The sequence below is a fragment of the Lemur catta genome, chromosome 9 (genome assembly GCF_020740605.2).
Source record: "Lemur catta isolate mLemCat1 chromosome 9, mLemCat1.pri, whole genome shotgun sequence".
Taxonomy (NCBI): domain Eukaryota; kingdom Metazoa; phylum Chordata; class Mammalia; order Primates; family Lemuridae; genus Lemur; species Lemur catta.
This window is the reverse complement of record NC_059136.1, coordinates 85,889,506-85,916,736: the sequence shown is the minus strand read 5'-3', so window position 1 is coordinate 85,916,736 and position 27,231 is coordinate 85,889,506. Positions and strand designations below refer to the sequence as shown.

The following is a 27,231-nucleotide window of genomic DNA, read 5'->3' as shown; positions in this document are numbered from 1 at the left end:
GAATACCTTAGGCCTTTCTAAGGTCTTTCTTGAGCACAAGCAGTCTCATCCAGGAACATGTCTGCCCCAAACAGTAGTGAAACTTCAGGTTCTGTGAACTGAGCACTAGCCCTCTCTTGCATTTCTGGAAATTCGCATCCACAAATAATGCCCCTGTGAATCACCCACCACTCCCAAGAGCTGAGCCCTCTTCAAACTGAGGTCCTTTTGACCTGCCTCTCACTGGTAGAACCTCCACGCCAACCAAGCTGGGGCAGAGTGGCGGGGGTTGGGATGGGGGGGAAACATGAGTGGCCTCAAGCTAGAATGCCAGTGATTCCCATTGTTCTTGGGAACAACTCTCCAAGTTCAAAAGCATGACATTTTTCAAAGTTTTATACTTTGAAAAATGGCCTTTGGTCACTCTCACTGTAAAGCACTGAAATAATTACTTTACAAAAAGTACTATACAATTATAAATTCTATAAAAATGTTCATATTGTTTGGACCAATAATTCCACTTCTATAAAAATCATCCTTAGGGAAATAATCCAAAATATGGAGAAAGCTATAACTAGCATGTTCTTACAATGTTGTTTCTAACAGTAAGAAATCAAAGCAATGTAAGTATTCAACAAAGCTGGATATAGTGAAACTATGGTACATACATCCGATAGATTACATAATCCTTAAAAAGTTAAAACCACAAAAATTATTTCACTATAAACTTTTTTATCATTCTTCCCTTTGACAAAGGTTGCCAAGACTAATTTATTCAAGCTGTGGCAGACTACCAGTTGTCCCCCAAAGCCTATCTCACATTGTTCCTGATCACATAACCAGGCAGCTAGGCTCCATTTCCCAGCCTCCCTCGCAGTTAGGCATAGTCATGTAACTAAGTTCTCACCATCAGGATGTGAGCAAAAGAGCACAACTTCCTCTTCACCTCCTCAGTGGTAAACTATCTTGAATTTCCTCTTTCCCTTCCCTGCCACAGACTTAAGTGTAAATTGGTAGCAACTCAAAGACAAATATGACGAGTGGATCCCTGTATTACTTCATGGAGAATTGCATCACCATCCATACATAATTCCAAGCTATTAAATGACAGTAAAATAAAATGTTATCTTACTATAAAGACTAAGTATCATTACAAACCCATATTGTAAAAAGTATTACATTCCCAAAAATCTACAAAATTAAATGTACCAAATGATCACAACTATCTTAAAATATGTATATAAACATAGGAAATAAAATAATATTGTTATGGTGGTGGGATTACAAATTATTATTCTTTACCAAACTTTCAATAATATTGTTTAAATTACTTTGACAATTTTAGAAGTTGAAATTGTTGATTTAAACATCTGAGGCTGCAATTCTTAAAACAGAGTGAAAAAGTTTCATAACAGACTTAAGAAATTTTCATCCTATCTACTTGATAATGGTATCAACATGGATCCTTCCAAATCCAAGGTGCTTGGTCTGCAATCCAGCCATCTGTGTTCTTTAAGAAGTGAAGAATTATCTACTTATGTTCTGCAAGGGCACCAGCTAGAAGTCATAACCAAGTAAGACTAGCACCATATAACTAAGTAACCCTTTTCTGCCTTTTAAAAAACCCTTTTCCTCTTTTGTATTTTGTACTTTTTTTTAGAGAAAACAATGTCTCAATGCAAAGAGATTTGGGAATCACACCTAAAAAGCTTTGTGAATTTTCTCACCTAACAGCTTCCCTGAATCTAAAAATCTGTCTGAAGAAGGATCAGAGGGGTCCCATTGTGAAAAGCATAACTTCTCATAAAATAACAAAGGTTAAAGTTCCCAAAACTCCCAAAACCAAGAAACTAAAATAGCCCAACCCAAAGAAAGCAAAATAAAGCTAAAAACTTCCTCATAATCCCTCCCAAAATATAGCCAATTCATATAGTATCTTGATAATTCCAAGCCTCCTAATAAAATTTAAGGTTTGAAGAGGAGGAAATGTACATAACCTCTTAATATATTACTACTACAAATTTGTCTAATTGTAGAAAAAGAGTAGTGCCCCTGACTCCCTAAAAATACGTACCATAAAATATCTATATCCAGAGCTATGCGGTCCAATGAGAATCACTAGCCACTTTTGTTACAGAATACTTGAAATGGTGCTAGTCAGCATTGAGATGTGCTCTCAGTGTGAAATACATACTAGATTTTGAAGACTTAGTATCTTCTAGATAAATTGTAAAATATGTCATTAATATCTTTGTAATTTTGATTACATGTTAAATTTATAAAGTTTTATATATGATGGGCTAATTAAAATATGTCAAATTTAATTTTGCCTGTTTCATTTTACTTTTTTAAAAGTGGCTACAAGAAAATTTAAAATTACATATGTGGCTCACACTATATTTCTACTGGGCATCAGTGGTGTCATACATGAAGGAGTTAATCCAATTCCTAATAAGCAAAATTGTATGACCACTTCCTTTTGGTTAGTACTCCCTAGTTTCATACTTTCATGCTGAAAACGAAGAGGGTGTGTTCCTTTTTTCTTTTTTTGTTATTCCTCAGTTTTTATTGAACACTAAGAGGGTGTGTTGACCTGGGGTTATGTCCCACAAGTTACTGAAGATAAGGGCTGCCTATAGTCATGTGGTTACTCAACAACAAGGTCCAACTTATTAGAATGACTAAGGTCCCAGGAGAAATCTTGAGTCTTTTATCCCCCTCATTCTGACCAAGCCATCTACCAGTTTTATATGAGAGAATCTGAATGCTATGCCATTCCAAGAGGCTCTCCGGAAATCCTTTGTCATTGTTCTAAGAATCAATACTGGCCATCTTGAAATGGCATGGGATACTTTAAAACAGAAATGACTGGATGCCACAGCAGGGGATGGGGTGGCATTGTGGGAAGGGGGAAAAGGAGGGAGCACGGGCAGAGCAGAGAGCTGGACTCAAGCAGGACCGGGTCACTGACAGCATTTGATAAGGTTTGATGCACTTTTTGCATTTGCTGAATAACTACTTTGTGTGATATTATGCACTGGGCTTAACAAAGCTAAATAAACAATGTCACCTCTTAAGAAGCACATAGTGTAATCAAACACACTGATGTGAGAACAGATTGGTGGACAATGTAAACTATGCTAAGAGTTAATCCTGGACTGTAACCTTAAGGACTGAAATCAGAGTTGGTAAATAAAGTCAAATAAATCAGTAGACAAAGTTTATGGGTAAATGGGAATTCAAGTATTCTAGGGGTATGATGACTCCAAAAACCCTTTGAAATGTTATATACATTTCTGCATGGGCTTTCCCCCCACAACAGTTTGAATGGCTCTTCTCCTCCAACCCACTTGAGTCCTGCTTCTATCATTAAAATAAAGAAATTTAAAGACACTGCTGATGGGGAAAAGAGGGTGGAAAACTTCTACAAAGTTATTAAAACCACACCTCAAATGGAAATGAGCTGAAGCCAACCACAAAAATCCTCAAAGTTACTTCCAGAAAGTTTTTCTCTGAAAATGAATTTGGAGTATTTTCACTGTAAGACAAAGAAAAAATGAAACTGAACACTGTTGTTTCTACACATTTCAGATAATCTATGTTTTGCTTTTACCTTTAAATTGTACTCTTCTATGTTAATATTAAAAGCCACTAAAAAATTCTTTAAAATGTTTCTAAGATACAAATTCTTTAAAAAATTTAAAGATTTTAGAAAAGTTGTCTAAAATGGGACCTATTTTCCATTTTTTCTAACTATAAAATTAGAGGTGTCACAAAATTAAAAAGATTTGCTTAACGGGAGATTGTGTGCCAATTGCTTTAACATTGAGAGTGCTTCGGCAGTACATTCGGTTTTCAAATCATTCGTCTTCAATATATACTTTTCCAAGCATATAAATTCCACATTTTCAGTTCTAGAAAAACATTTATCCTGACACCTATCTTTTTTTACCATATATTAAAAATATAAAGAGATAACTAGTCAATAATTTGTTATTGACAATTAGTCAATGCAACATATTAAAATGAAAAAGATTTTTATCAAATCAATATACTGAAGACAAAAAGTTTACAGGTGGAAGATTTATAAGATACTGAAAACTTTTAATAATAAACTTACTCCCAATACTACATCACTAAAGAGCCTAAAGATTTACTACAAGAAGATTTGGAAGTGTAGCTAGAATATCATTTTATTAAAAATAAGGCAAAAAATTTGGAATTTTGCCACAAATGTGACAAATGTTCATTCTCAATACAAAAATTGACTTAAAATATACTAAGTTGACAACAGAAAAACAGGAATAAACAATTCATAGAAGATACAGGCATACCTCATTTTATTGATATCCAAAAATATTGCCTTTTTTTTTTAAATAAATCAAAGGTTTGCAGCACCCCTGTATAGAGCAAGTTTATTGGCACCACTTTTCCAACAACATCTGCTCACTTCATGTCCCTGTGTAACATTTTGGCAATTCTCACAATATTTCAAACTTTTTCATTATTATTTGTGTCATGGTGATCTATAATAGTGATCTTTGATGATACTATTACGATTGTTTTGAGGCTCCATGAACTGCATCCATGTAAGACTCAAACTTAATAAATGTTGTGTTCTGACTGCTCCATCAAATAGGCATTCCCCCATCTCTCTCCCTCTACTCCAGCCTCCCTATTCCCTGAGCCAAAATAATATTGACATTAGGTCAGTTAATAACCTTACAATGGCCTCTATCTATCTGTTCAAGTGGAAGGAAGAGTTGCATGTCTCTCACTTTAAACCAAAAGCTAGAAATGATTAAGCTTAGTGACGAAGGCATATGGAAAGCCTAGAAATAGCCAAAAGCTAGGCCTCCTGTACCAAACAGGTAGCCAAGTTGTTAATGCAAAGGAAAAGTTCTTGAAGGAAATTAAAAGTACTACTTCAGTGAACACATAAATGATAAATGAAATTGCCTTATTGCTGATATGTTGAAAGTGTCAGTGGTCTGGATAGAAGATCAAACCTGTCACAACATTCCATTAAACCAAAGCTTAATTCAGAGCACGGCCCGAACCCTTTTTAATTCTATTGAGGGCTGAGAGAGCTGAGGAAGGTGCAGAAAATAATTTTGAAGCTAACAGACTTTGGTTCATGAGACTGAAAGAAAGAGGCCATCTCCATAACATAAATGTGCAAGGTGAAGACGCAAATGTTAATGGAGAAGCACCAGTAAGTTATGTAGAAGATACAGCTAAGATCACTGATGAAGGTGGTCCTGCAAAACAACAGACTTCCAATGTAGACAAAACAGCCTTCTATTGGAAGAAGATGCCAATTAGGACTTTCATAGCTAGAGAGGAGGAGTCAATGACTGGTTTCAAAGAGTCAAGGGACAGGCTGACTCTTTTGTTATGGGCTAATGCAGCTGGTGATTTAAGTTGAAGCCAATGCTCATTTTACCATTCCAAAAATCCTAGGGCCCTTAAGAATGATGCTGTATCTCCTCTACCTGTGTTCTACAAATGTAATAACAAAGCCTGGATGACAGTACACCTGCTTATAGCATAGCTTACTGAATATTTTAAGCCCACTGTTGAGACCTACTGCTCAGACAGAAAAAAAACAAAAAAGGATTCGTTTCAAAAGATTACTGCTCATTGATAATGTACCTGGTCACCCAAGAGCTCTGACGGAAATGTACATGAAGATTAACATTGTTTACATGCCTGTTAACATCCATACTGCAGCTCACAAATCAAGGAGTAATTTTAACTTTCTAGTCTTCTTATTTAAGAAATAAATTTCATAAGGCAATGGCTAGCATAGGGAGTGATTCTTCTGATGGATCTGGGCAAAGTAACTTGAAAACCTTCTAGAAAGGATTCACCATTCTACATGCAATGAAGAATATTTATGATTCATGGGAGGAAGTCACATATCACCATTAATGGGAGTTTGGAAGAGGTTCATCCCAACCCTCATGGATGACTTTAAGGGGTTCAAGACTTCAGTGGAGGAAGTAACTACAGATGGTGGAAATAGCAAGAAAACTACAAGTGGAGTCTGAAGATGCAAATGAATTGCTGTAATCTCATGATAAAACTTTAACAACTGAGGAACTGGTTCTTATACATGGGCAAAGAAAGTGGTTTCCTGAGATGGAATTTAATCCTGGTGAAGATGCTGTGACCACTGTTGAAATGACAATGAATTTATAATATTCCATAAACTTATTTGGTAAAGCAGTGGCAGAGTTTGAGAAGATTGTCTCCGATTTTGAAAGTTCTGCTGTGGATAAAATGCTATCAAACAGCTTCACATGCTACAGAGAAATCTTTCATGAAAGTAGGAGTCAATTGATGTGGCAAACTTCATTGTTGCCTTATTTTTAAAATTGCCACAGACACCCCAAGCTTCAGCAACCACCACCCTGATCAGTCAGCAGCCATCAACATGAAGGCAAGACCCTCCACTAGCAAAAAGATAACACGCTGAAGGCTCAGATGATTGTCTGCTTTTTTTTTTAGCAATAGGGCATTTCTAAATTAAGGTATGCACATTGTTACTTTAGATATAATGCTACTACAGCATGCTTAATAAACTAAAGTGTAAATACAATTTTTATATGCATTGGGAAACCAAAAGATTCATGTGACTCATTTTATTGTGATATTTGCTTTACTGCAATGGTCTGAAACCTAACCCACAATGTCTCTGAAGTATGCCTGTAGATAGCAGGTAATTAATAATAAACATTTAAGTTTAATATCAACAAAAATCCAAGAAATGGAAACTAAAAATATTGCAAGGCATAAAAAGGCACTCAGGTGCTCCTCATGTAAACATAAATTGGCATCCACTTTCTAGAAAGAAATTTGACAACATGCTTCGATCTAGTAATTACATTAGGAAATGATTTCAAATTTAAGATATATACATAACAATTATCACAATATTTCTGCACAGAAAAATATACTGGATTAAAATGTTCTAAAATGCTAACAGTGGTTATCTCTGGGTGGTGGGACTATGGATGAAGTTCGCTTTCTTCTTTCTTCTACTTTTTGTAAATCGCATGTATTTTATAACAAGCATATATTAACTTTAGTCCAAAAAAATTCAAGTTACTTTTTAAAGGTCTTTTTAACAAATATCACCCAGTTCTTCTTATAGAAACAAATAATAAGCGTTTGCTATTTCTATTCCAAATGGACAGGGCTCCCATTCTAATTCTGGATTTATACCTCCCACTTACCAAAAACATCGGCCTCCACACCAGCATAGCAGAGGAGCTCTAGTTAGAGAGAGATCTAAGTTTAAATCCTAGAAATACCACTTATAGCTGTGTTACTTTGGGCAGCTTACTTTTCTAAACCTCAGTGCATTCTTAAATAAGACTTACATATATTTAGAGATTAAGATAGCTCCAATATCACAGAAGGCAATTCAGAAAGGGTATAAAGATGAAGGTGTAATTTTAGAGGGAGGAGGTAGGTGGAATTAAAAAATGAGATTATAAAAATACAATCTGGGATTCATCCAAAGAAAGTTACGGTGACATATGTTCTGACATGATAAGCATGAGACTAAAAGAGTAAGTTTTCCTTCATTCTCCTGTAGAGAACTCTTACTATGTGTTGTACACTGGGGACACACTAGTGAATCAGGTAAACAACACTCCTGTTTCCTGACCACATGTTCTATGGTGGCAGGGGGCAAGGGTGGATGCCAGGCAGAAACAGACAAATATTAATGAACCAAGTTAATGGTGTGCGCCATAAAGAAAACAAGGTAATGGGACAGATGGGAGATGGGTGCTATTTCCAATAGGGTAGTCGAGGAAGGCTCCTCTGAAAAGATTGGGCTGAGACTTGAAAGGCAAGGAGCCATGGGAAGATCCTGAGTCTGAGGGAAAAGCGCAAAGCCAGAGATGGGAACAAAGCTGGCGCATTCACAGCCAGCAGGGAGACCACTGTGAAAGAAGATGAGAGGAAAGAGGTAGCAAGGACCAGATTATATGGGGCCATATTATGAACATGAGTTTGGATTTTAACTGTGAGGAGAACCTACTGATGTTTTCAACAGACTGACAGGATCTCACTGCATTTTAAAAGTTACTTCAACCAAATTGTGGAGATAATTCTAGGGGAGGAGGCTATTGCAGCAGGCCAAACATGCCTTAAACGAGATAGGACTGATAGCACCAGATGTGGCAGAATAAAACAGAATTCCCATAGAGGTTGACTTCAACTTTGTCTTTGAAACCAAACACAAAGATCTCACTGTAAAACCTTCCTTGGTTCGTCCAGCTCCGAGTGCTATCGCTTAACCTCACACACTATTCTGAAGAGAGCGTGTATCAAAACATACTGCGATTATGTATTTATGTGGCTGTTTTTCCTACTGGACCATGCCCCCCAAATGAAGAAAGAACAAAGGTAGAAACAACGTCTTATTTACCTTTGGCATGCCTAGCAGGGTGCGTGGCACATAAAAAGTGCCCAATAAATGTCCGCTGATTGAAAAAATAAACAAATATAAAACAAGCAAGGCCACTTGTAATAGTTTCCTCGGGCTCCTGTAACAGTATCACAAACTGGGTGACTTATTCTCTCATGGTTCTGGAGGCTGGAAGTCTAAGATCAAGGTCACCAGAGCCACGCTCCCTTTGAAGGCTTTAAAGCATCTTCCTTGCCTCTAGTTTCCAGTGTCTCCCAGCATTCCTTGGCATTCTTGGCTTGTAGCTGCATCACTCCAATCTCTGCCTCCATCTTCACCTGGCCTTCTTCCCTGTATGCGTCTTTGTCTCTGCGTCTCCAATAGAGACATCAGTCATTGAATTTAGGGCCTGCTATAATCCCATATGATCTCATCTTAATTACATCTGCAAAGATCGTTACTCCAATTAAGGTCACATTCTGAGGTTCCTTGTGGACATGGTGGACACTATTCAACCCACTACACAGTCGAACACCATAATGAACTGCCTTATAAAGTGGTAATCTTCCCATTCCAAAAGTGTTCAAGTAAGGCTGAACAGTCAAAATCAGGAATATTTAACAAAGGGATTTCTGTATTGTCATTGTGTGTCCTTTAACCTCTCTAATTTCAGCTTATTCATTTATATGCTATGGAGACTGATCTCTATGGTCTCTTCTAACAATAATACTCTATGACTCTGAGCCATAAGTTTTCTTGAGGGCTTTTTAGATTTTATAAATATATGTTATGCATATAGAGACTCTCAAATATTTGAGTAAATTAAATTATAGCAGAATTACTTTCTCAGCTCTGAAGTAAATTTTTTTTGTAAACTATCCACCACCACACTCACTTCAATTATCTTCATTTTCATATTAAGAATGAAGTATATTCCTCCGTAATTAAAACACTGTACAGTCATGTGCTGAAGAATGACATTTCAGTCAACAGACTACATATATGATGGTGGTCCCATCAGATTATAACACCATATTTTTACTGTACCTTTCCTATGTTTAGGTATGTTTAAATACACAAATACCATTGTGTTACAACTGCCTAGAGTATTCAGTACAGTAACATGCTGCACAGGTTTGTAGTCTAGGAGCAATAGGCTACATAGTCTAGGTGTGTAGTAGGCCAGGCCATGAAGGTCTGTGTAAGTACACTCTGTGATGTTCGCACAACCATAAAATTGTCTAGCAACGCGTTTCTCAGAACATATTCCTGTAAAGCAGCATGTGATTACACTTCCATTTTAATAAACTATACCTTTGAACACCTACTATGTGTTGGACACAATGGCATATAGCAGTTACCAACTCACTTCCAACCCACATACTAGTACTTATTAAATTATTGACTAACTAGACCTCAGTCTCTTCATAATTTAAAAACTTTACTTAAATGATATTCTAACTAATAGACACAAATTATTTTTTAATGGGAAGATTTCAAAAATAGCTTTGATTTCTGGTTACAAAAAACGATATATGTTCATCGTTTAAAAAAAATCACAAAAGCATAAAGATAATATAAACTACCAGAAATCCCACTACCCAAAGATAGCCACTGTTAACATCATACTGGACAACCTTCCAGATGTTAGTGTATTCATACATTAATACATATAATATCCTCGATGCTTTTATCCACAAATATGGACGTTATGTAGAAAGTTGCATCCATAGGCTAATATACATGCCATTTTGCAACTAGTTATTTTCCCCACTCAAATTGTTACATACATCTTCCCATGACAAATAGGGGTATATGGCATCATTTTATTGGATACAGTTTTCTTTTGAATTAAAATACCATAATTTAACCAATCCTTCACTAATGAGCACTGAAAGAAAGCAAATACCCATCATTACCAATGCTGCAAATTATTACGAAAAATCTATATATATATATATATATATATATATATATATATATATATATATATATATATATATCTTAGCAAAGTTTTGCAATTACCCCTTTGGACAAATTCCAGGACTGCAGAAAGGGTAGTATTCACATTTAAAATGTTCATTTGTATAGTATAGACCTCTGTCCTCTCAAAAGGTTGACTCAATGATGCTCCAACTCCATATTTAAGAATACCCATTTTCTCACATCCTTGCCAACATTGAGTTTTGTCAGTCTTCACCAATATGAAAGTACACTTCTGCCAAAAGAAAAAAAATCTTTTATTTACATTTCTTTTATTACTAAAGAAGCTGTGTATGTTTTCATACATTTATACTTCTTGGAACTGTTTGAGATTTCTGCCAATTTTCTACTGAGTAGTCTTATTTTCTTAGGGATTTGATGGTATTACACTTATTAAAAATAAAGAATTTTTTCATTTTACTCTTTAGAATAACTTCATTGTGTTTCTTAAAATACATATTCACTATGAAAAATTCACACAAAAAGTAAAGAAAAATTTTAAATCACAAAAAAATCCACCATTTACCATTTCATAATAGTAAGTAAACACACAAAATGCTAGAGCATGAGCTCTCTGTATATTAAGAATATTAATTTTTATTCCTCAAAGTGAAAAACTTCATTCATAAGTTAATTCTTAGAGTACAAGTGAGATATGTCGTTCTTTATAAAAGGTTATCCCTGTTAAGTTGCAAATAAATCACATTTCAACAAAACAAATGTTATCTTCCCAACTGACCCATTATATTAATACTTTCAATGATGGCTTAATTAAAAGGAACCCAGATACTTTTAGAATTGAGTGTGTTTGTACTTAAACTTTTTCAAATAATTACTGGTCCATAAACAAAAGTCTAAATGTATTAAAGACATGCCACTCAAAGGAATAATGTTCATTAAAGGAAGACTGCTACTAAAGAAATCCTACAGATCAATCCTTTTATAAGGAAGCAACAGATGTAGTGAGAAAAGCAGCTGATTAAAAATTGGAATTACTAAGTTTAAAGCCCTAACTTCTCCACTCTCTAATTGTGTGATCTTAGACAAATTAGTCTTCTGAGCCTAAACTGGCTGCTAAATCTTTAAAATGTTAGGAATGTAATTATTTATATAGTTCCTTTCAAGCATTAATATTCAGATTCCATTCTCAAAGAAGGCCTAAAGTGATGAAGTATGGAGACTCAGTACTAGTAGCAATCCAATACCAGGGGAAAAACCTGATAGATGTATAAGGTGTTATTTCTATAAAGCTATGGAGAATGGTAAAATACAGCAACAAGGTGGTAACAAGGTGGAATATAGTAAACCAGTAGTCTATACAGGTCAAATATACCCCTGGAAGTACATGAGCATGGGGAGTTTCAAGGGAACTGATTATTAGGTCCTCAATTTCCATACGTACAGTTTCCTAAAACCATTTTGCTGACACAGCATGTCAGTTTTCCTTCACTTCTACCTCCTCTCACCCCTTCACCTCTGCCCCACTGCCACTTCTAAAATAAAATCATAACTCGAACACTTTCTGAACTTACTGTGGAGTACTGTGTTTGGATCTAGCAACATCTGGAGAGCCAAAAGGACACTTCAAATATGATGTTGAGAAAGTTAATTACTCTAAACACTGGGTATCAAATCCTTTTTTCAAGTCAAGGTATCACCACTTCCATGAAAACGAAAGGACAATCAAATCCAGTTGCTACCTGATAAAGCATTAAAATAATTTTGATTATTGATCATTTTGTTGTTTTATACATACAGCTCAGAAGATGGGAGATATTACTAATAGAAAGCACTTTTTATTATCATGTACCAAGTTTGAAAATGAGGTTTCTCAATACTTTCAATATTAAGGCAAAAAAGGAACAGAATTGGCAGGTGCGGTGGCTCATGACTGTAATCCCAGCACTTTGGGAGGCTGAGGTGGGAGTATTACTTGAGGCCAGGAGTTCAAGACCAGCCTGGGTAACATAGCAAGACCTTATCTCTACAAAAAAAAAAAAAACAAAAATTAAAAGCTAAAAAAATTTTAAAAATTGTAAAAAACAGGAAAAGAATCAATTTGGAACCCCATCTTTTCCAATGGCAATATTTATAAATGGATAAACAAAAATAATTGGAAAAAAATAAGCTTCACCTATCGTACTGAAAATGCCCATCTGACAAGATTTTACTTTAGAGTGCATTGAGAACTCAGTCCAAAATAAATGTGACATGGAAACTTATGAACATAGAAAATTTTAGTATTTTAAAATTATAATTATGTCTACAAATCGTCGAAGAACTGAGTGACTGCTCCATAATAAGGCACTTTTTATTCCCATCTACTAAATTCATGAATGAATTTACTTACTTTTGTTGCAGACAAATATAATATGATTGATAAAATGCTTTCACATATAAAATAATACATTAGGATAATAATATATTAAAAAAGTAAAACGAAAATAAAGATTCAAAGAGAAAAAGAATGCAAAAATTCCATTAAAATTAAGAGCTTGTTCATACATTTTTAAAAAATGAATGATGGGAGATACTGAACTGTTAAAATTACCCTGGATACATTTAAAATTGTGATTTAAACAATGTATCAGAAATTACATGATTTACAAATACTGAAACTTAGATGAAAAATTCAAGATATGTGAGAAGGTACAGAGTTTTTGTTTCCCAAGTTCTTTGAAGAGATGTATATGAGCAAAATATTTGAAAACCCTGTAGTACAGGTCAGAATATATCACTATCCCTAAACTTCCTCCTAAGATACTGCTTACTGGACACCCTCAACTGGATACTGTCCAGATACTTAAATTCAACATATTCAAAGTAAACTTATTATCTACCTCCCTCCCCAAATACATGTAAGAAAAAAAGAAAGAAAGAAAAAAACTTGCCTCCTCTTCCTACTGTATTTTTGTTACTAGCTTAATGATCTCCCTGGTCTCCCCAAACTAAAAAAGTAGGGATATTTTTTACCTCCCAAAACAAATCAGTTCCTAGGACCCAATTCCTAACTTTCTCTCACTCTTCCTTTCACCACTGCAATTGGTCAAGATCTCTTCACCAGCTGTCATCAAGTAGTTCTTCACAACAGTAACAGTATAGTTATTAAGTATAATTTTACTTCCCAACATCTCCCATGGAACATGAAACTACAATAATTAGAGCTATCCAAATATACCTGTTATGCATATAATTGTGTTACTCAAAAAATTACACAATCATGAAGTTGGAAGGAACCAGAAGAGTCAATCTCCTTAACAATATCCTTATATACGTATCTTTCAAGCTGTTGTCTCAACTATCACTGATTGAGAATTTACAATCTCCTGAGATCCGGGCACAAATACAACTCATTTGCTTTTTGTATTCCTAAATTATTCTGGTTAAAAAGGAGGTTCATGTTAATAGAGAAACATTGATAAAATAACTTAGAATTTCACTATCCAGAGATAGCTTCAGTTAGCATTTTGGGATATATCTAGCCTTTTCTTTCTTTTCTTTTTTTTTTTTTAGCAAGCATACCTGGTGTGTAGATATGTATATATTTTGTGATTTAAACAAATTTGTGATAATCTGTGGAAACTCCGTTTTTCACTTATGTTGTAAACATTTCCCTCATGTTATTAAATATTATTCAAATTCTTCAAAGCATTTTAGTGGCTATATAATTTAGAAATAATAAATACTAGAATTCCTTTAGTCATTGAAAACAATACTATTACATATCTTTTAAATTCTTCAAAGCATTTAAGTGCTTACCGAATACAGAAATAATGAAAAATACTATACTCCATAACACTATAATTTATCTAACCATTTGTAAATTATCTGTTGCTTCTAATTTTTCAGAATGATAAACAATGGGATGAATAAACTTGAAGATTACATTTCTAGTTATCTGTTCAGATTCTCAAAAGTAAAGCAAAAGTATTAATTTTCTAAGTATTACTTTTTTATTCAATTGTTACTTTTCAGAAAATGTACAATTTATATCTTACTAGCATTGCATAAGCATAACCTTAAGTTATACACTTTTTAGAAATTCATCAATCTGAAAGGAAAAATGGTATCACATTCTGTAGTATGCATTTCTTTGATATTAGTGTGGTTAAACACAAGATCTCACTTTCCCATTTCCCTGCTGTTCTTAGCTATGGGTTCTTATTCTACCTACTAAGGTAACATCCTTTTACCACGTGGTAAAAGTAAGTAGAAGAGAACACATGGGCTTTACAGCCAGCATGACCTAGAGTTTAACCCATCTCCACTATCCAGTTGTGTTACCTTGGACAAATAATTACTTAATCAATGCCTGAAAACTCCGTTTATTCCTTGATAAAAATGGGAGTAATACCATTTATCTCAGTTTTGTAAAGATTAAAAACAACAATTAAAGCATCTGGCATGTAGGAGTTACTCCAAAAATGGGAACAAACATAGTTGACACTTGAATACCATGGGTTTGAACTGTATGGGTCCCCTGATATGTAGATTTTTTTCAATAAATATTCTGGAAAATTTTTTGGAGATTTGCAACGATTTGAAAAAGCTCTCAGGCAGGCCACCACCCCTGACACAGCCAGACCAACCTATGCCCCAGCCTATTCAAAGTGAAGATGAAAAGGATGAAGACTTTTTTGATGATCTACTTCCACTTAATGACTAGTAAATATATTTTCTTTTCCTTATGTTTTTCAAATAACAGTTTATTTTCTCTCTCTTACTTTATGATAAGAATACAGTATGTAATACATATAACATACAAAACTTGTGTTAATCAACTGTTTATGCTTCTGGTCAACAGCAGGCTATTAGTAGACAAGTTTTCAGGAAGTCAAAAGTTATATGTGGATTCTCAACCACGCAGGGGATGAGTGCCCTTAACTTTCGTGTTGTTCAAGGTTCAAGTGTAATTATAATTACTACTGAAGCAAGACTACTGCATCTTTATTAGGCACCATTTTGCCAAGTACTTTATACAGTCCTGAGCTAGCGTTTGTTCTACTCAAAACTCTAAGGAGTAGAGTAAGCTTTACTGAAACTTAGGTATCCATCTAACAATTTGTTTTCTTCCCCAAATTCTGCCCTGCCCTGCCTTGGTCTTCTCCCTCTAGCCATCATCTTCTGAAAAATGAAGAGCCATCCCGGCCAGCAGGTGGAGGCATGGAGCAGCAATCCAAAATTCCTACTCAAAGAAAATGATAAGAGATGCTTCTGATGTCAACCACAAAATCAGAGGCACAGGTCCCTTACAAAGGGAACCTGTCAGCAGCCAAAACAAAGCTCTGCAAGCTTAGAAGGCTCACCTATAATATAAACCTAGTTTTTGTTCCTTTCCCTACATTTTGATTATGTAACACTTAGACCTGAATGCAAATATGCAAAAGTATCATTTACTTGTGAATAACGTTTTGAAAAGTATATTTGGCAACAATGTAAAAATCAACAAAGTCTAAGTTACTTTTAGGCAGAAATAAGTAATTAAAATGTGGAAAAGAATAAACTGTAAATTTTCTCTCAATTCAAATTAATCATAAAAGATGATCAATTCATACCCAGAATAAAAAATTTTTGAATTATTTTTAAATTAGAAGATTCAAAATTAATTGTTGAGGTTTTCTGGAGTGGCCAAAGGGAATTTTTAAGAATGACCAGATCTGAAAAGATCTTTAGTCAAGAGACTTCTAGCAAAATTAGAAATAGATTTTATATGAACACATATAAATATAAACAAATGTGATTCACACAAATTCAGAAAAACAAAGAAAATTAAATTCCCTAAGAGTATCTGCATGTAATAAGGCTTCTTCATTATCTAAATTTACTAGGTGTTTTTAGTTCAATTAAATGACTATTAATGATCCTAGGCAAAAATGTCAATGAGCTCAGTTTTATCCACTTCCCCTTTCTTCAGCTCCTCCCTTCCCAATCTTGTCCTTATATCCATCCTCAGAAAAGAACCCAAATTTTCTAAAATTGCTCTGGTACTTTTTGAAAAAAAAGAAAAGAAAAAGTTGAAAATTACCTAGAAGAGAATGGATGGCACCTCTCCCTCTTTCTGCCCAACCTCTGTCTTCCTAATTCCTATGAAGGGCTTAATAATATTTTACCTTTTTCAAGAAATTTGTGTTTAAAAAAGAATTCCTGTGTAGACAGTACGTACAGCTGATGGAACTCTAGGCTTAGCAATAAAGCAGCAAAATCTGGACATACAAATCATATCCACTACTGAATGTGTTCCTGACAAACTATAAAATAGCAGTTTGAACACCCTATTACTCAATCAGAACTACACTCCCACTCCAAGTACAATATAGATTTATATTATGTTTGAGCATATATTTGAAATATAATATAAATATATAGTAGCTCAGAAGTGAAAGCCAAAGCATGATAGCATTAAATTTAAATCAAAGTATGAAGCATTTCTGAAAGCAGAAATGAAACCAAGGTCCTAACAAAACAGGTGTTTTGGGAGTGGGCAGGGAGACATAACCACTTCTCTTGAGGTATCCCACTGACTGTCCACACTAACCTCTCTATCAGCTTCTGTATGTAGCTTTATAAAAAGGCAACTAGTATGGCTAACAGTAATTTGATATAATGTCCATTTACAAATTGATGTTGGATATATAAGAGCCCTTATAAGTGAGCACAGGATATGCAAATGAAATTTCACAAAAGGCCAGGTGCAGTGGTTCACACCTGTAATCCCAGCACTTTGGCAGGCTGAGGTGGGAGGATCACTTGAGGTCAGGAGTTCCAGACAAGCCTGAGCAACACAGTGAGACCCTGTCTCCACAAAAAAATAGAAAAAATAAGCCAGGTGGAGTGGTGTATGCTTGTAATACCAGCCACTTGGGAGGCTGAGGCAGGAGGATTACTTGAAGCCAGGAGTTTGAGGTTGCAGTGAGCTACGATAAGGCCACTTCACTCTAGCCCAGGCGACAACAGAGCAATGCCCTGTCTCCGAAAAAAAAAAAAATTCATAAAGGAGGGAATGCAAATAGCAAAAACAACACTTCAGAAGGCATACTCTTGCTTACTACAATTTAAAACAAGCTCAGGGTAGCAAAATGTTTATAAAATAATATCTAATAATATATGATTGGAGATAAAAAGGGATATGACCACTTATCTTGGTATTATAAAGGAAAAGAACCTTTTCAGAAAATCAAAAAATGTTCTTACCTTTTGATCCAACTTAGTGATTCTAAAGACTTTATTAAACATGCATGACAGAATTTATTAAATGAAGTTTTGCATACAACAAAAACCTGAAAACGTAAATGTTCAACATTCACAGAATGTATTGGTGATAGATAAACATGACATCCACTCTAATGTTCATTAAGACTATACATCTGCTTTGCCAATACAGTAGCCACAAGCCATATGTAGCTATTTAAATAAAACCAAACTAAAAATTCACTTCCTCAGTCATACTAGCCATATTTCCAGTGCTCACTAGCTACGTATGGCTAGTGACTATCATACTGGATAGTGCAGAGAACATTTCCATCACCACAGAAAGTTCTATCAGACTGCACTGATCTATATATCCACGTGGGCCATCCTTTCTCCTCTCCCTACATTCACCCATTTGTCTAGAAACATCTGCTTAACCCTTGATCCTCGGCCTAAGCCTCAACAACTTGCCCTGATTTAACCCAGAAGTTTAGGTATACCTTCCTTGTAGTCTCATTAAACCTTGATAAGTCCAATACAATAATTACACCATATATAATCATACCATTTTTCACATTACAATACTCTAAGTTTTCTAAAGGAGGAAACAACTTTTATGCAACCAGTTTTGAACTATTCTGGCACATATAGGACCTTGATAATTTGTCATATATTAAGAACACTGCTAAAGAGGTGAAAGAATAATGACTACAGTCGAAAAATGTTTATAAGGAAGGTAATGCATACAAAGGAAAACCTGGTTAGGTTGACAGGCTTACAAGCAATTTTTTAAAAAAACCTACTACAAATTGAGTATCCCTTATCCAAAATGTTTGGGAGCATAAGTGTTTCAGATTTTGAATTCTTTCAGATTTTAGAATATTTGCATATACATGACATATCTTGGGGATGGCACCCAAGTCTAAACATGAAATTCATTTATGTGTCATATATGCCTCATATACATAGCCTGAAGGTAATTGTATATAGTATTTTTAATAATTTTGTGCATGAAACAAAGAAAGCAAAGGTGTCACTATCTCAGCCACCCACGTAGGCAATCTGTGGTTGTCTGGCATCATCATCATTCCTGACTGAGCTTATATGTTACCAATAAGCAATCGTTTTCTTACACTTATTCACAACTAACTACTTAACAGTAAACAATATGACATACCATCAATACAGTGAAAAAGTAATGTGTTCAGGGTAACTAAGCAGCACAGTAGCATCATCAGAATACCTGTGTCAGCTTTTAACAGCAACAACAGACAATAGCAAGCTTTCAGTCTCCATGTCATTGTTTAGAAAGTTTCAAATTTTAGAACATTTTAGATTTCTGATTTTTGGATTAGAGATGCTAAATCTGTAATACTTTACATTTTCTCAACACCTAACACATGCAGGCTCACTCACAAAAGGTGCCCTGAGTAAATATTTGTGAAGCAGTTTCTTTAAAAAAAGACAAAATTAGAAATCAAATTAGCTTATTATTGTACTAAAAACACGTTTACATGTTAGATCTCAATATTTTGTTCAACAATAATACATATCATAGGTTTGTAAGATTTTTAAAATTAAACCTCCAATCTCCCACCCAAATAAGGTTTGTTTCCAGTGCATAGAAAATCTGACTGAATCAGACTGAAATAATCCCCAAATGCAGTGCTTTGGCATGCCCATCAATACACTAACTTAACTTCCACATTTACCAAGCATCTACTTATGCAAAGCACCATGAATACAGTGATGAAAAAGACACAATTTCTGCCTTCACAATATTTTTTTTCCAAATAAGAACTTTATTCTGAAAGACAAATCTTTAAACTGAGCTATTGACAACAGATATCCAAAAATGGCAATGAACAGGCTTCATTTATTATCCTTGTTATTCAAATTAATTCAAAAAAACTCCTATTAACCATTTGAAAAAGTATTACAGTATACGACCTGGTTTAAAACAAAAAGTTAATGCCTCATTTAGTTGGCATCCTTGGAAGAGCTGGTGTTCCACATAAATGAATTTTCCAGATAACTCAAGCTTGTCCATTTAAGCACCAACACTTAAACTGTTTGGCATGGAAATCTTTTTCTAAAAAACAGTGCAAATCTTTTAACTTTTAAAAACAGACTCTGTTGAACATTATTCTGACTAATAATTATCGTGTTGTACAACCCTCAAGCCCCTAAACTAAACATTCCCAGGGTGTCTTTTAAAAAGTTGCTGGCTTTGAGGAATTTTTCTTCTGAAGCCTGATTTTTGGTGTCAGGTGTCAATCTTTGCTGCTATCAGTGTCAACAGACTCTTGCAGCCTCCCACCTCAAGTCAAATTTGTGGCTACTTGGAAAACAAGCTTGTCAGAATTTGCCTAACACAGGTTTTGAGAGGATCTCCAAATCCATTTCGGCTGCTTAGAGACTTCTCTGCTTTTTCCTGGATCTGTTAAGAGTGTGCAGTTATAAGTCCCCAATCAAGCTTTGGATAAATGAGTCAGGGCTATACCTTGATGCCTTCACACTGTTTACATATTTAAAGCTGATGGTCAGAGATAATTTCATTTACCTATTCACTCACTCAACAAATATTTATTAAGTACCTACTATAAGCTGGGCTCCAATACTATGGAAAATAAAAAACGAAAAAGATTGCTAGTTTTGAACATATTTTAAAACAGAAAACTTATTCTGTCTTTAAAAAAAGAAAAGTAGTCTTTTTTTAAGTCTGTTCAATGAAATTACAAAACCATCTAAAATTTTTATAATTGCTGTACCTTTAGGCTTAGGAACTACAAATTCCTAAAGAAAGCATTTCATTTAACCAAATACTTACTTTATAGAGCTCTGAATAAGATTCCAAGGCTTTCTGTCTACAAATTCCCATCTAGCCCTAAAGAAATCAGTGTTAACATATGCTTTATCACTAAATGATATGCGTATTCTTGATGATGATAAATCTATCTATCTCAGCATCCTGGCAATTCTACCTTCATCATAATGTTCATCAGAGAAAGTGTTAATTTAGGAAAATTTCTGCCCAAAGTGTAAGAAGTTCCTGTATACTTCACTTTGGGGTTTAGAATTTTTTTAACAGCTTTAAAGGTTGTTAGAAAAATGTGGTGTAACTCTACAATATTTGCTTTATCTGCCACAATCATATCTTTTAAATTCCATTACCCATTTAAACCTAAGGCTAGAAAATGAGTCAAGAACGAGTAGAGCTTAAAATTGGTCTCTGTGGATTAATTAAGACATCAGGTAAAACCCCTGGCATCAGCCTTCTTTTAATCCCTTGGAATCTTCCTTCTCATTCACTTTCTCCTCAGGGAGCACAAAAACTTTATTGGTATTTTATGATTTTATAAATGATCAGTGATTGCCTTTATTATTTAGACAAAACTGGAAATGGGTTATTAGTCAGATGTCTGCCGGTCTAAGGAAGTAAAATAATATTTAGAAGTGAAAAAAGTTACTATCATTAAAAAGCTTTAATTACTAGTAATAAAAACCTCTTTCAGCAGTGCAGTAATATTCCTTCAACACTAATTCTGGAACCTGAAAATGCTTTAAGCAATACTAAAAAGGAAGAAAGGAAGATCACAGATCTAACCTGCAAAATAAATAACAAAGTAATATTATTTTAAATACCACTCAATATTGTGGTAATTTTTACAAGTCTGCAATGACCTCATTAGCATACCACTTCAGACTGTGAAAGAAGTCTTGAGTTTAAATAAAAAAGATTCAAAGAGAAACCCAAATATAGGCTCTTGCTCTCTACCAACACTTTAGGCAAAGAAGCAAATGAGAAATATCTACTGGACACCTATTAAAAGCAAAATCTCTACTAAGTGTTGTACCTGTTAAAAAAAAAATACAGACCTTGCTCAAGATACAATATAAAGGGAGAGAGAAAATATACTCCCATAAAAGTTAATATATTAACAGGAAAAATATATTTGATTTAAAAAGTGATCATGAACACGTAACTTCTGGCAGCAGAAAGTGAGGGCACTCAGTTCAGATGTAAACAAAATTCTTTTTGCCTCCCCGTTTTAAGTCTGGCAATCAAAATTAGTCAGAACTAAGGAGCTGGGCCAACGGCATCACCACAGAACACATAAATTCTCATGAGCAAATGGTACTGGGCCATTCAAAACAAAGTCTTCCCGTGAGTGCTCATCAGTAGTTTCTCCCCTAAAATCTCCTTAGCAAAAACAAGACTGTTTCCTCGTTGTGAACTTTGCAGACTTGTTCCTCTGATCCCACGTAAGGCCCATTCACAGAAACGAAGGAGTCGGGGGAAAGACAGCAACGGGGCATCTAGGCCTATTGTTCAGAAAGAGCCGCAGGACCATGCGATCACCGCGGGGCGCTCGGGAGCTGGGGGAGAGGCGCGAACCCCGCTCAGGTATGGGCGGGAGGGGGGCACAGGTAGGTCGGAAGGCGGGGTGAACAGGTGTGCTCGGGGGTCACACCTAAGGAAGGGGGACCCAACTTCCAGACGGAAAATGCGAGGAGGAAAATCATTCCTGCGGTTTCAACTGCTGGGCACGGAGGGTCACGGGCCTGGAGTGGGTCTGAAGGGATCCCAGAGCCCACTGGGGTGGGGTTCTGGGGAGACCCGGGGGCTGAGGGTGGACAACTGCGAACCTTAAAAGGCTCTCGAATGGAGGAGCCAGCCTAGAAATCCCCAAACAATGGACAATGCTAGGGCGGGGGGGGGTGTCGCAGAGGTGAAGCTGGATGGGCAGAGGGAAACAAAAGACAGAAGCCCCCAAGTGTGGGCCGCCGGTGGTGGCGATTACCTGTGAGAGCTGCCGGGGATTGGGGCAGCCGAAGAGCGCGGAGCTGGAGCTGAAGCTGATGGCTCCTCGGCGGCTGAGGACGTGCTGGGGGACCGGCCTGTCCAGGGGCAGCACCGGCAGCTGGTAGCATACTTCCATTGAATACGCCCGCCCTGCCTCCGCGCGGCGCCCGCCCTGCCGCGGCCGCCGGCCCCTGCGCTGGGAGGGGGCCGCGGCTCGGGGGCACCGGGCCGAGGCGGGGGCAGGGCGGGCGGCCGGCGACCCCGGGCCGGGAAGCCGCGCTCACGCCTCCTCCACCCCAGCCCTCCGTCCGGGCTGCCGGTGGGAAGGCGCTGCGGCGCCAATGACGAGGACCGGCGCGCGCCCGACTCCGGGCGAGGGGGCACGGGGTGCAAGCGGGGGCAGCAAAGGCAAAGTCGGAGCGGGAACCCGCGGTCCCAGGTCTCCTCGGCCGAGAGGAGAGGGTCCGGGGGACAGCAGAGCACGAGTGGAGCAAGGACGGAGCAACGCAGTGCAAGAAAAGACGACTGGAACCAGCGGCCAGCCCAGGGCGCGCGGGGATCGGGACCAGCGACCAGCTCGGGCCGCCACAGCCGCCGCCGCCGCGGGAGTCCTGCCCCTCCCCTCCCCTGGAGCCTGACTTCACTCCGCCGCCGGCGCGAGCCCGGCGTAATTCACACTTTGCAGCCGCGGACCTTGCGCCAACCACGGCCGCCGCCAGCGTGACGTCACGACGCCGCGCCGCAGGCCCGGCGCCCCGCGCCGCCGCAGCGCCCAGGGAGACGGGCTAGCGGCGGATGGCGTGAGTAGCCTTCATCCTGTTCCGCACCTCAGCGCGCAGTCCCGGTCCCCTCCCGCCACACACCTTCCGCCTCCCCAATCTCGTCCTGCAGCCCCCACCTCTGTCCGCAGCTCCCTCCCTGACCGCCCCGCAACCCAAGGCGCGTGCGCACGCGGCCCCATGGTTTAGGAGCATCCCCCTCAGCGCTAAACTTTAGGTTCGAGCGCGCTGAGGGTGTGAGGTCAGCTCAGCCCCAGCGACAGGCACCATTCCGGCCTGCCGAACCCAGAAACCCAAAGCGCCCGGCACACTTGCCGCGCTCAGGCCTGACTGCGGGGTCAGCGCCGGCTTTGCCTTCTTGAATTCCCATTGTGGGGCTCCGCTCCGGACCGCTGCGGCAGTGACGTCAGCGCACCGCGCGGCCCCAGCCTTCCCTTACGTCACTGCCCGTCCCTTGGCGGGGCCGGGCTCGAGCGCTCCCCGGGCAGGTGCGGCCCCGGGGCCAGACCGAGCCAGAGGGGCGGAGAGGGGAGCCGAGCGTTCGGGAGTGAGCAGGGGGCCTGGGGGTGGAGGAAAAAAACCAAGACCGAGCATAGTCAGAGTATGCAGTGAAAAAAGTGGTGAAGGATGATATTGAGAAGACAAAGGGGAAAAAGGAGACTGCTTGCCCTTCTACAAAAAGCAGTTTTTGTCGGCTTTTGATTTTTAGAAAGCAGAAGAATGTAGAGTTCTTGACCTGTTTTGTAAACTAGATATGTAATCTGTGTTGGTTTTGTCATATTTCTCCCCAAACTATCAATGCTTTTCAGCACCAACTGATTGTTTCCAATGCATTCCAGCTTCTGGGACTTCAGCCTGAACAAGCTTTCCCCTGCTGGCAAAATTGATGATTTGGCTCAGTTCTCAAGGCACCCACCCTTCCACTTATTTGGGATGACTGGCCACCGGCAAGGTGGCAGGCCTTTGAAAGTACCACACAGCCTCTACCGATGATGAGATCAGGTACCAAATGCACATGATGCGATAAATGAGCAAATGCCTGCAAGACCTCCCATGGCATCTGTTTCTTTTATATTGTTAAAACTTTATAGTACCTCTGTGGGTATTTTTCTACTTGTCTGCTCTCCACTATTAAAAGAAATAGAATCCCCACTGTGGTCTTGCGGATTTTTGTCTTCACAAGATGGCACACTTCCCTTTAGTTCAACAATTGATCGAACTCATCTTTCAAATCTTAATTATTCCCTCATCATGTAGTAGATGTATTGAGCATCTCCTGTGTGGTTGGGCTTATGCTGAGCACTTTATCTTATTTTATCACATTACTTCTCACAAAAACCTTATGAGGGAATTATTAATATTAATATCTCAATTGAAAGTGGGCTCATGGAAACAAACTTGCCCTAGACCTTACACAGATAAGTGGCAAGAACTAACCTCAAGTAATGTTTGAATTCTGTGTATATCTAACCACCCAGAAGGTGATACTGATGTGACAGTATGTGTCAGATAAATCACTATGTCACAGTTAATAACATCCAAGAGACCCAGGTTGACTAAATCATTTAATGAGACTTAGCACTAAGTAGGTAATTAGACAATGCATCGCCCTTAAGTGTAGTAGGTTACTACTATGCACCTACTGTGAGCCAAGAACCATAATAGGTTTGCTACATGCAATGTTTAATTTCACCCAACACAATAGCCACACAAGTCAGGGTAATTTTATCCCAATTCTACAGATGAGGAATCAGCTTCCAAGACCATAAGTCATTTGCCCCAATGAACTCTGTGGTCTGTGATTTCAGAGCTGTGCATTTTCTACCATACCATGAAGTATGTTAAGACCAGAGCTTCAGCTGCATATGGTGTTCTTTATTGTGTTGGAGAGTGTATTAGTCAGGGTTCTCCAGAGAAACAAAACCCATAGGATATATATAGAGAGAGACAGAGTTATTTTAAGGAATTGGCTCACACAATTATGGGGGCTCATAAGTCTGAAATGAGCAGGGCAGACCAACAATCTGAAAATTCAAACAGGGTTTCTATGTTGGAGTCTTGAGTCAGAACTGAGCCTTAGGAAACCTCAGTCTTTTCTCTTAATGCCTTCAATGACGAGATGAGGCCCACCCACTTTATAGAGGGCAGTCTGTGTAAAGGCAATAGATTATACATGTTCATCACAAGTCGGGTGCGGTGACATGCACCTGTAGTCCCAAATAATTGGGAGACTGAAACAGGAGGATTGCTTGAGGCAGCAGTGCACTTTAATTGTGCCTGCACTCCAGCCTGGGCAGTATAGCAAGACCCTGTCTCAAAAAAAAAAATGTTAAATCCACAAATATCTTCACAGGAACATCCAAACAACTGGACATAGTACCCCAGCCAAGCTAAGTTGATAGAAAAAATTAACTATCACAGGGAACAAACTTTAAACATAAATAGTGGGGGAAATGCTGTTTCAGCAACAAAAAAAACAAGTACTTGAAATAAACTTTAAGAACTTTAAGATTCATGTAAAGGAAACTTTTATGGGAGAAATAGAAAAGTAGACTTGGATATTTAGAAGAATAGAATGTCCTTCTTTGCATAGGAAGACTTAAACTACTAAAACAATATCAATTCACCCTAAATTAATGTACACATTTAATATGACCTCAGTAAAGTCAAACATTTTTTAACAAGGTAAGCTGATTCTAAGATCATATGAAAAAAATATATGAGGTTAGCTAGGAAAATTATGGGAACAAAAAATACCAAAAGATGAATACCTCTCATAGAAGTAGAACCACTTCAAGTGATAAAAAATAAATGATTTATTTTAGGGATTAGACTTCACCGAATTGAGAGAAGCTGGAGAAGTCAAGGTCAGGAAAGAATATTTACAGAATCTTAGAAGAGCCACTACACAAGGACTGCAATGGGGAACTGGTAATGGGGTCTATAAAAGACTGTTGCCTCAGTGTCTAATATTGGGCCTGAAGTCACTATATGTCACCATTGCAGGCAGATGGGAAGAAAAGTTGGATGCATAGTGGGAGGAAGCTTAAACAAATTGGAGCATAAGAGGAGAAACTGGAACCTCTGTCTTTGTGCTACTGCATCTAACCACAATGACACATGGCCTGCAGAAGAAGCTGGCGCCTTTAGCCAAGGAACTGTGCCTGTGCCTAGCCCAGGATACAGAGAAGCTGGAGAAACTAGGCCCTGCCACTGCCCCTTGGCAATTAGGTGAGTTAGCAGATCAGTGAGTGTATGCACTAGTTGCAATGGTGCCTAGGACCCTCCATGGACCTTCCAAGGGTAATAATTGGTGCATTACTTCCACTTTTCAAATCTTTTGCAGATCTCTATTATGGCCAACCAAAACCATTACAATAAAGAGAAGAGAATTCTGGAAAATATAGTCCAGCTTAGCTAAGTTTATAATACAAAACCATTTCAGACCTATTCTTTTCACCTTGACATTCATGGATAATTCTTTTAATCATATTTAATTTTCAAATAAAGACCATAGCAGAATCAGCCTTCTGCCCATATAATGCAACTATCTCTCATACAACCAAAATCAGCTTATTCCCTCACCAAAAGAGGATATGCAGCCTTCTTTGAGTAATGTTCATTCTTGATGAGTCACAGTGCCCTTTTGATATTCTGTAATTTAAATACTAAAATATAAGGTTCCCCACTATTAGCACATCTTAAAAGATTGAGACAGGAAAAATAATTGGTTAATATATACACAAATATATTGCTATCAAAATGAGGGGAAAATGCTCATAACTATTACAGTTCTTGAACTGCAACCGGTAACATGATCATAGCTACTATAGACAGTCCTAATTTACAATGGTTCAACTTATAATTTTTTAACTTTACAATGGGTTTATTGGGATAAAAGACCCAATATTTTTGACAATGGGTTTATCAGGACGTAACCCCATCATAAGATGAAGAGCATCTGTATTTATAACTACCTTCTATTCCATTACCCATTTCATATTCTCTCTGCCTTCAGCAAGCGTCTCAGCTGGTGGTGGTTCTTTGCCTTTTGGGGCGAACTAAACCTT

The 27,231-nt window shown here is 37.6% G+C and overlaps 1 protein-coding gene and 1 long non-coding RNA gene across 4 annotated transcripts in view; one reads left to right on the top strand and one right to left on the bottom strand.

Moving 5' to 3' along the window:
- The window catches only part of PDE7A (phosphodiesterase 7A), a 115,287-nt gene extending 92,335 nt beyond the window's left edge, over positions 1–22,952 (bottom strand). For 2 of the 3 annotated variants that reach the window (XR_006737149.1, XR_006737150.1), the window contains exon 1: positions 22,381–22,582. Coding sequence is in view for 1 of the 3 variants with exons in the window: in XM_045560583.1 (XP_045416539.1) it covers positions 22,381–22,518 (138 nt within the window). In the remaining 2 variants the exon portion in view is untranslated. Of the gene's footprint in view, positions 1–22,380 lie in introns of all 3 variants that reach the window. The other variant, XM_045560583.1, reaches the window with a different exon arrangement.
- On the top strand, positions 22,627–26,686 carry LOC123644486. Its single transcript, XR_006737151.1, has 4 exons — positions 22,627–23,182; positions 24,001–24,163; positions 26,168–26,392; positions 26,508–26,686. It is a non-coding gene; the product is annotated as an uncharacterized LOC123644486 (long non-coding RNA).
- The last annotated feature ends 545 nt before the right edge of the window (positions 26,687–27,231 follow it).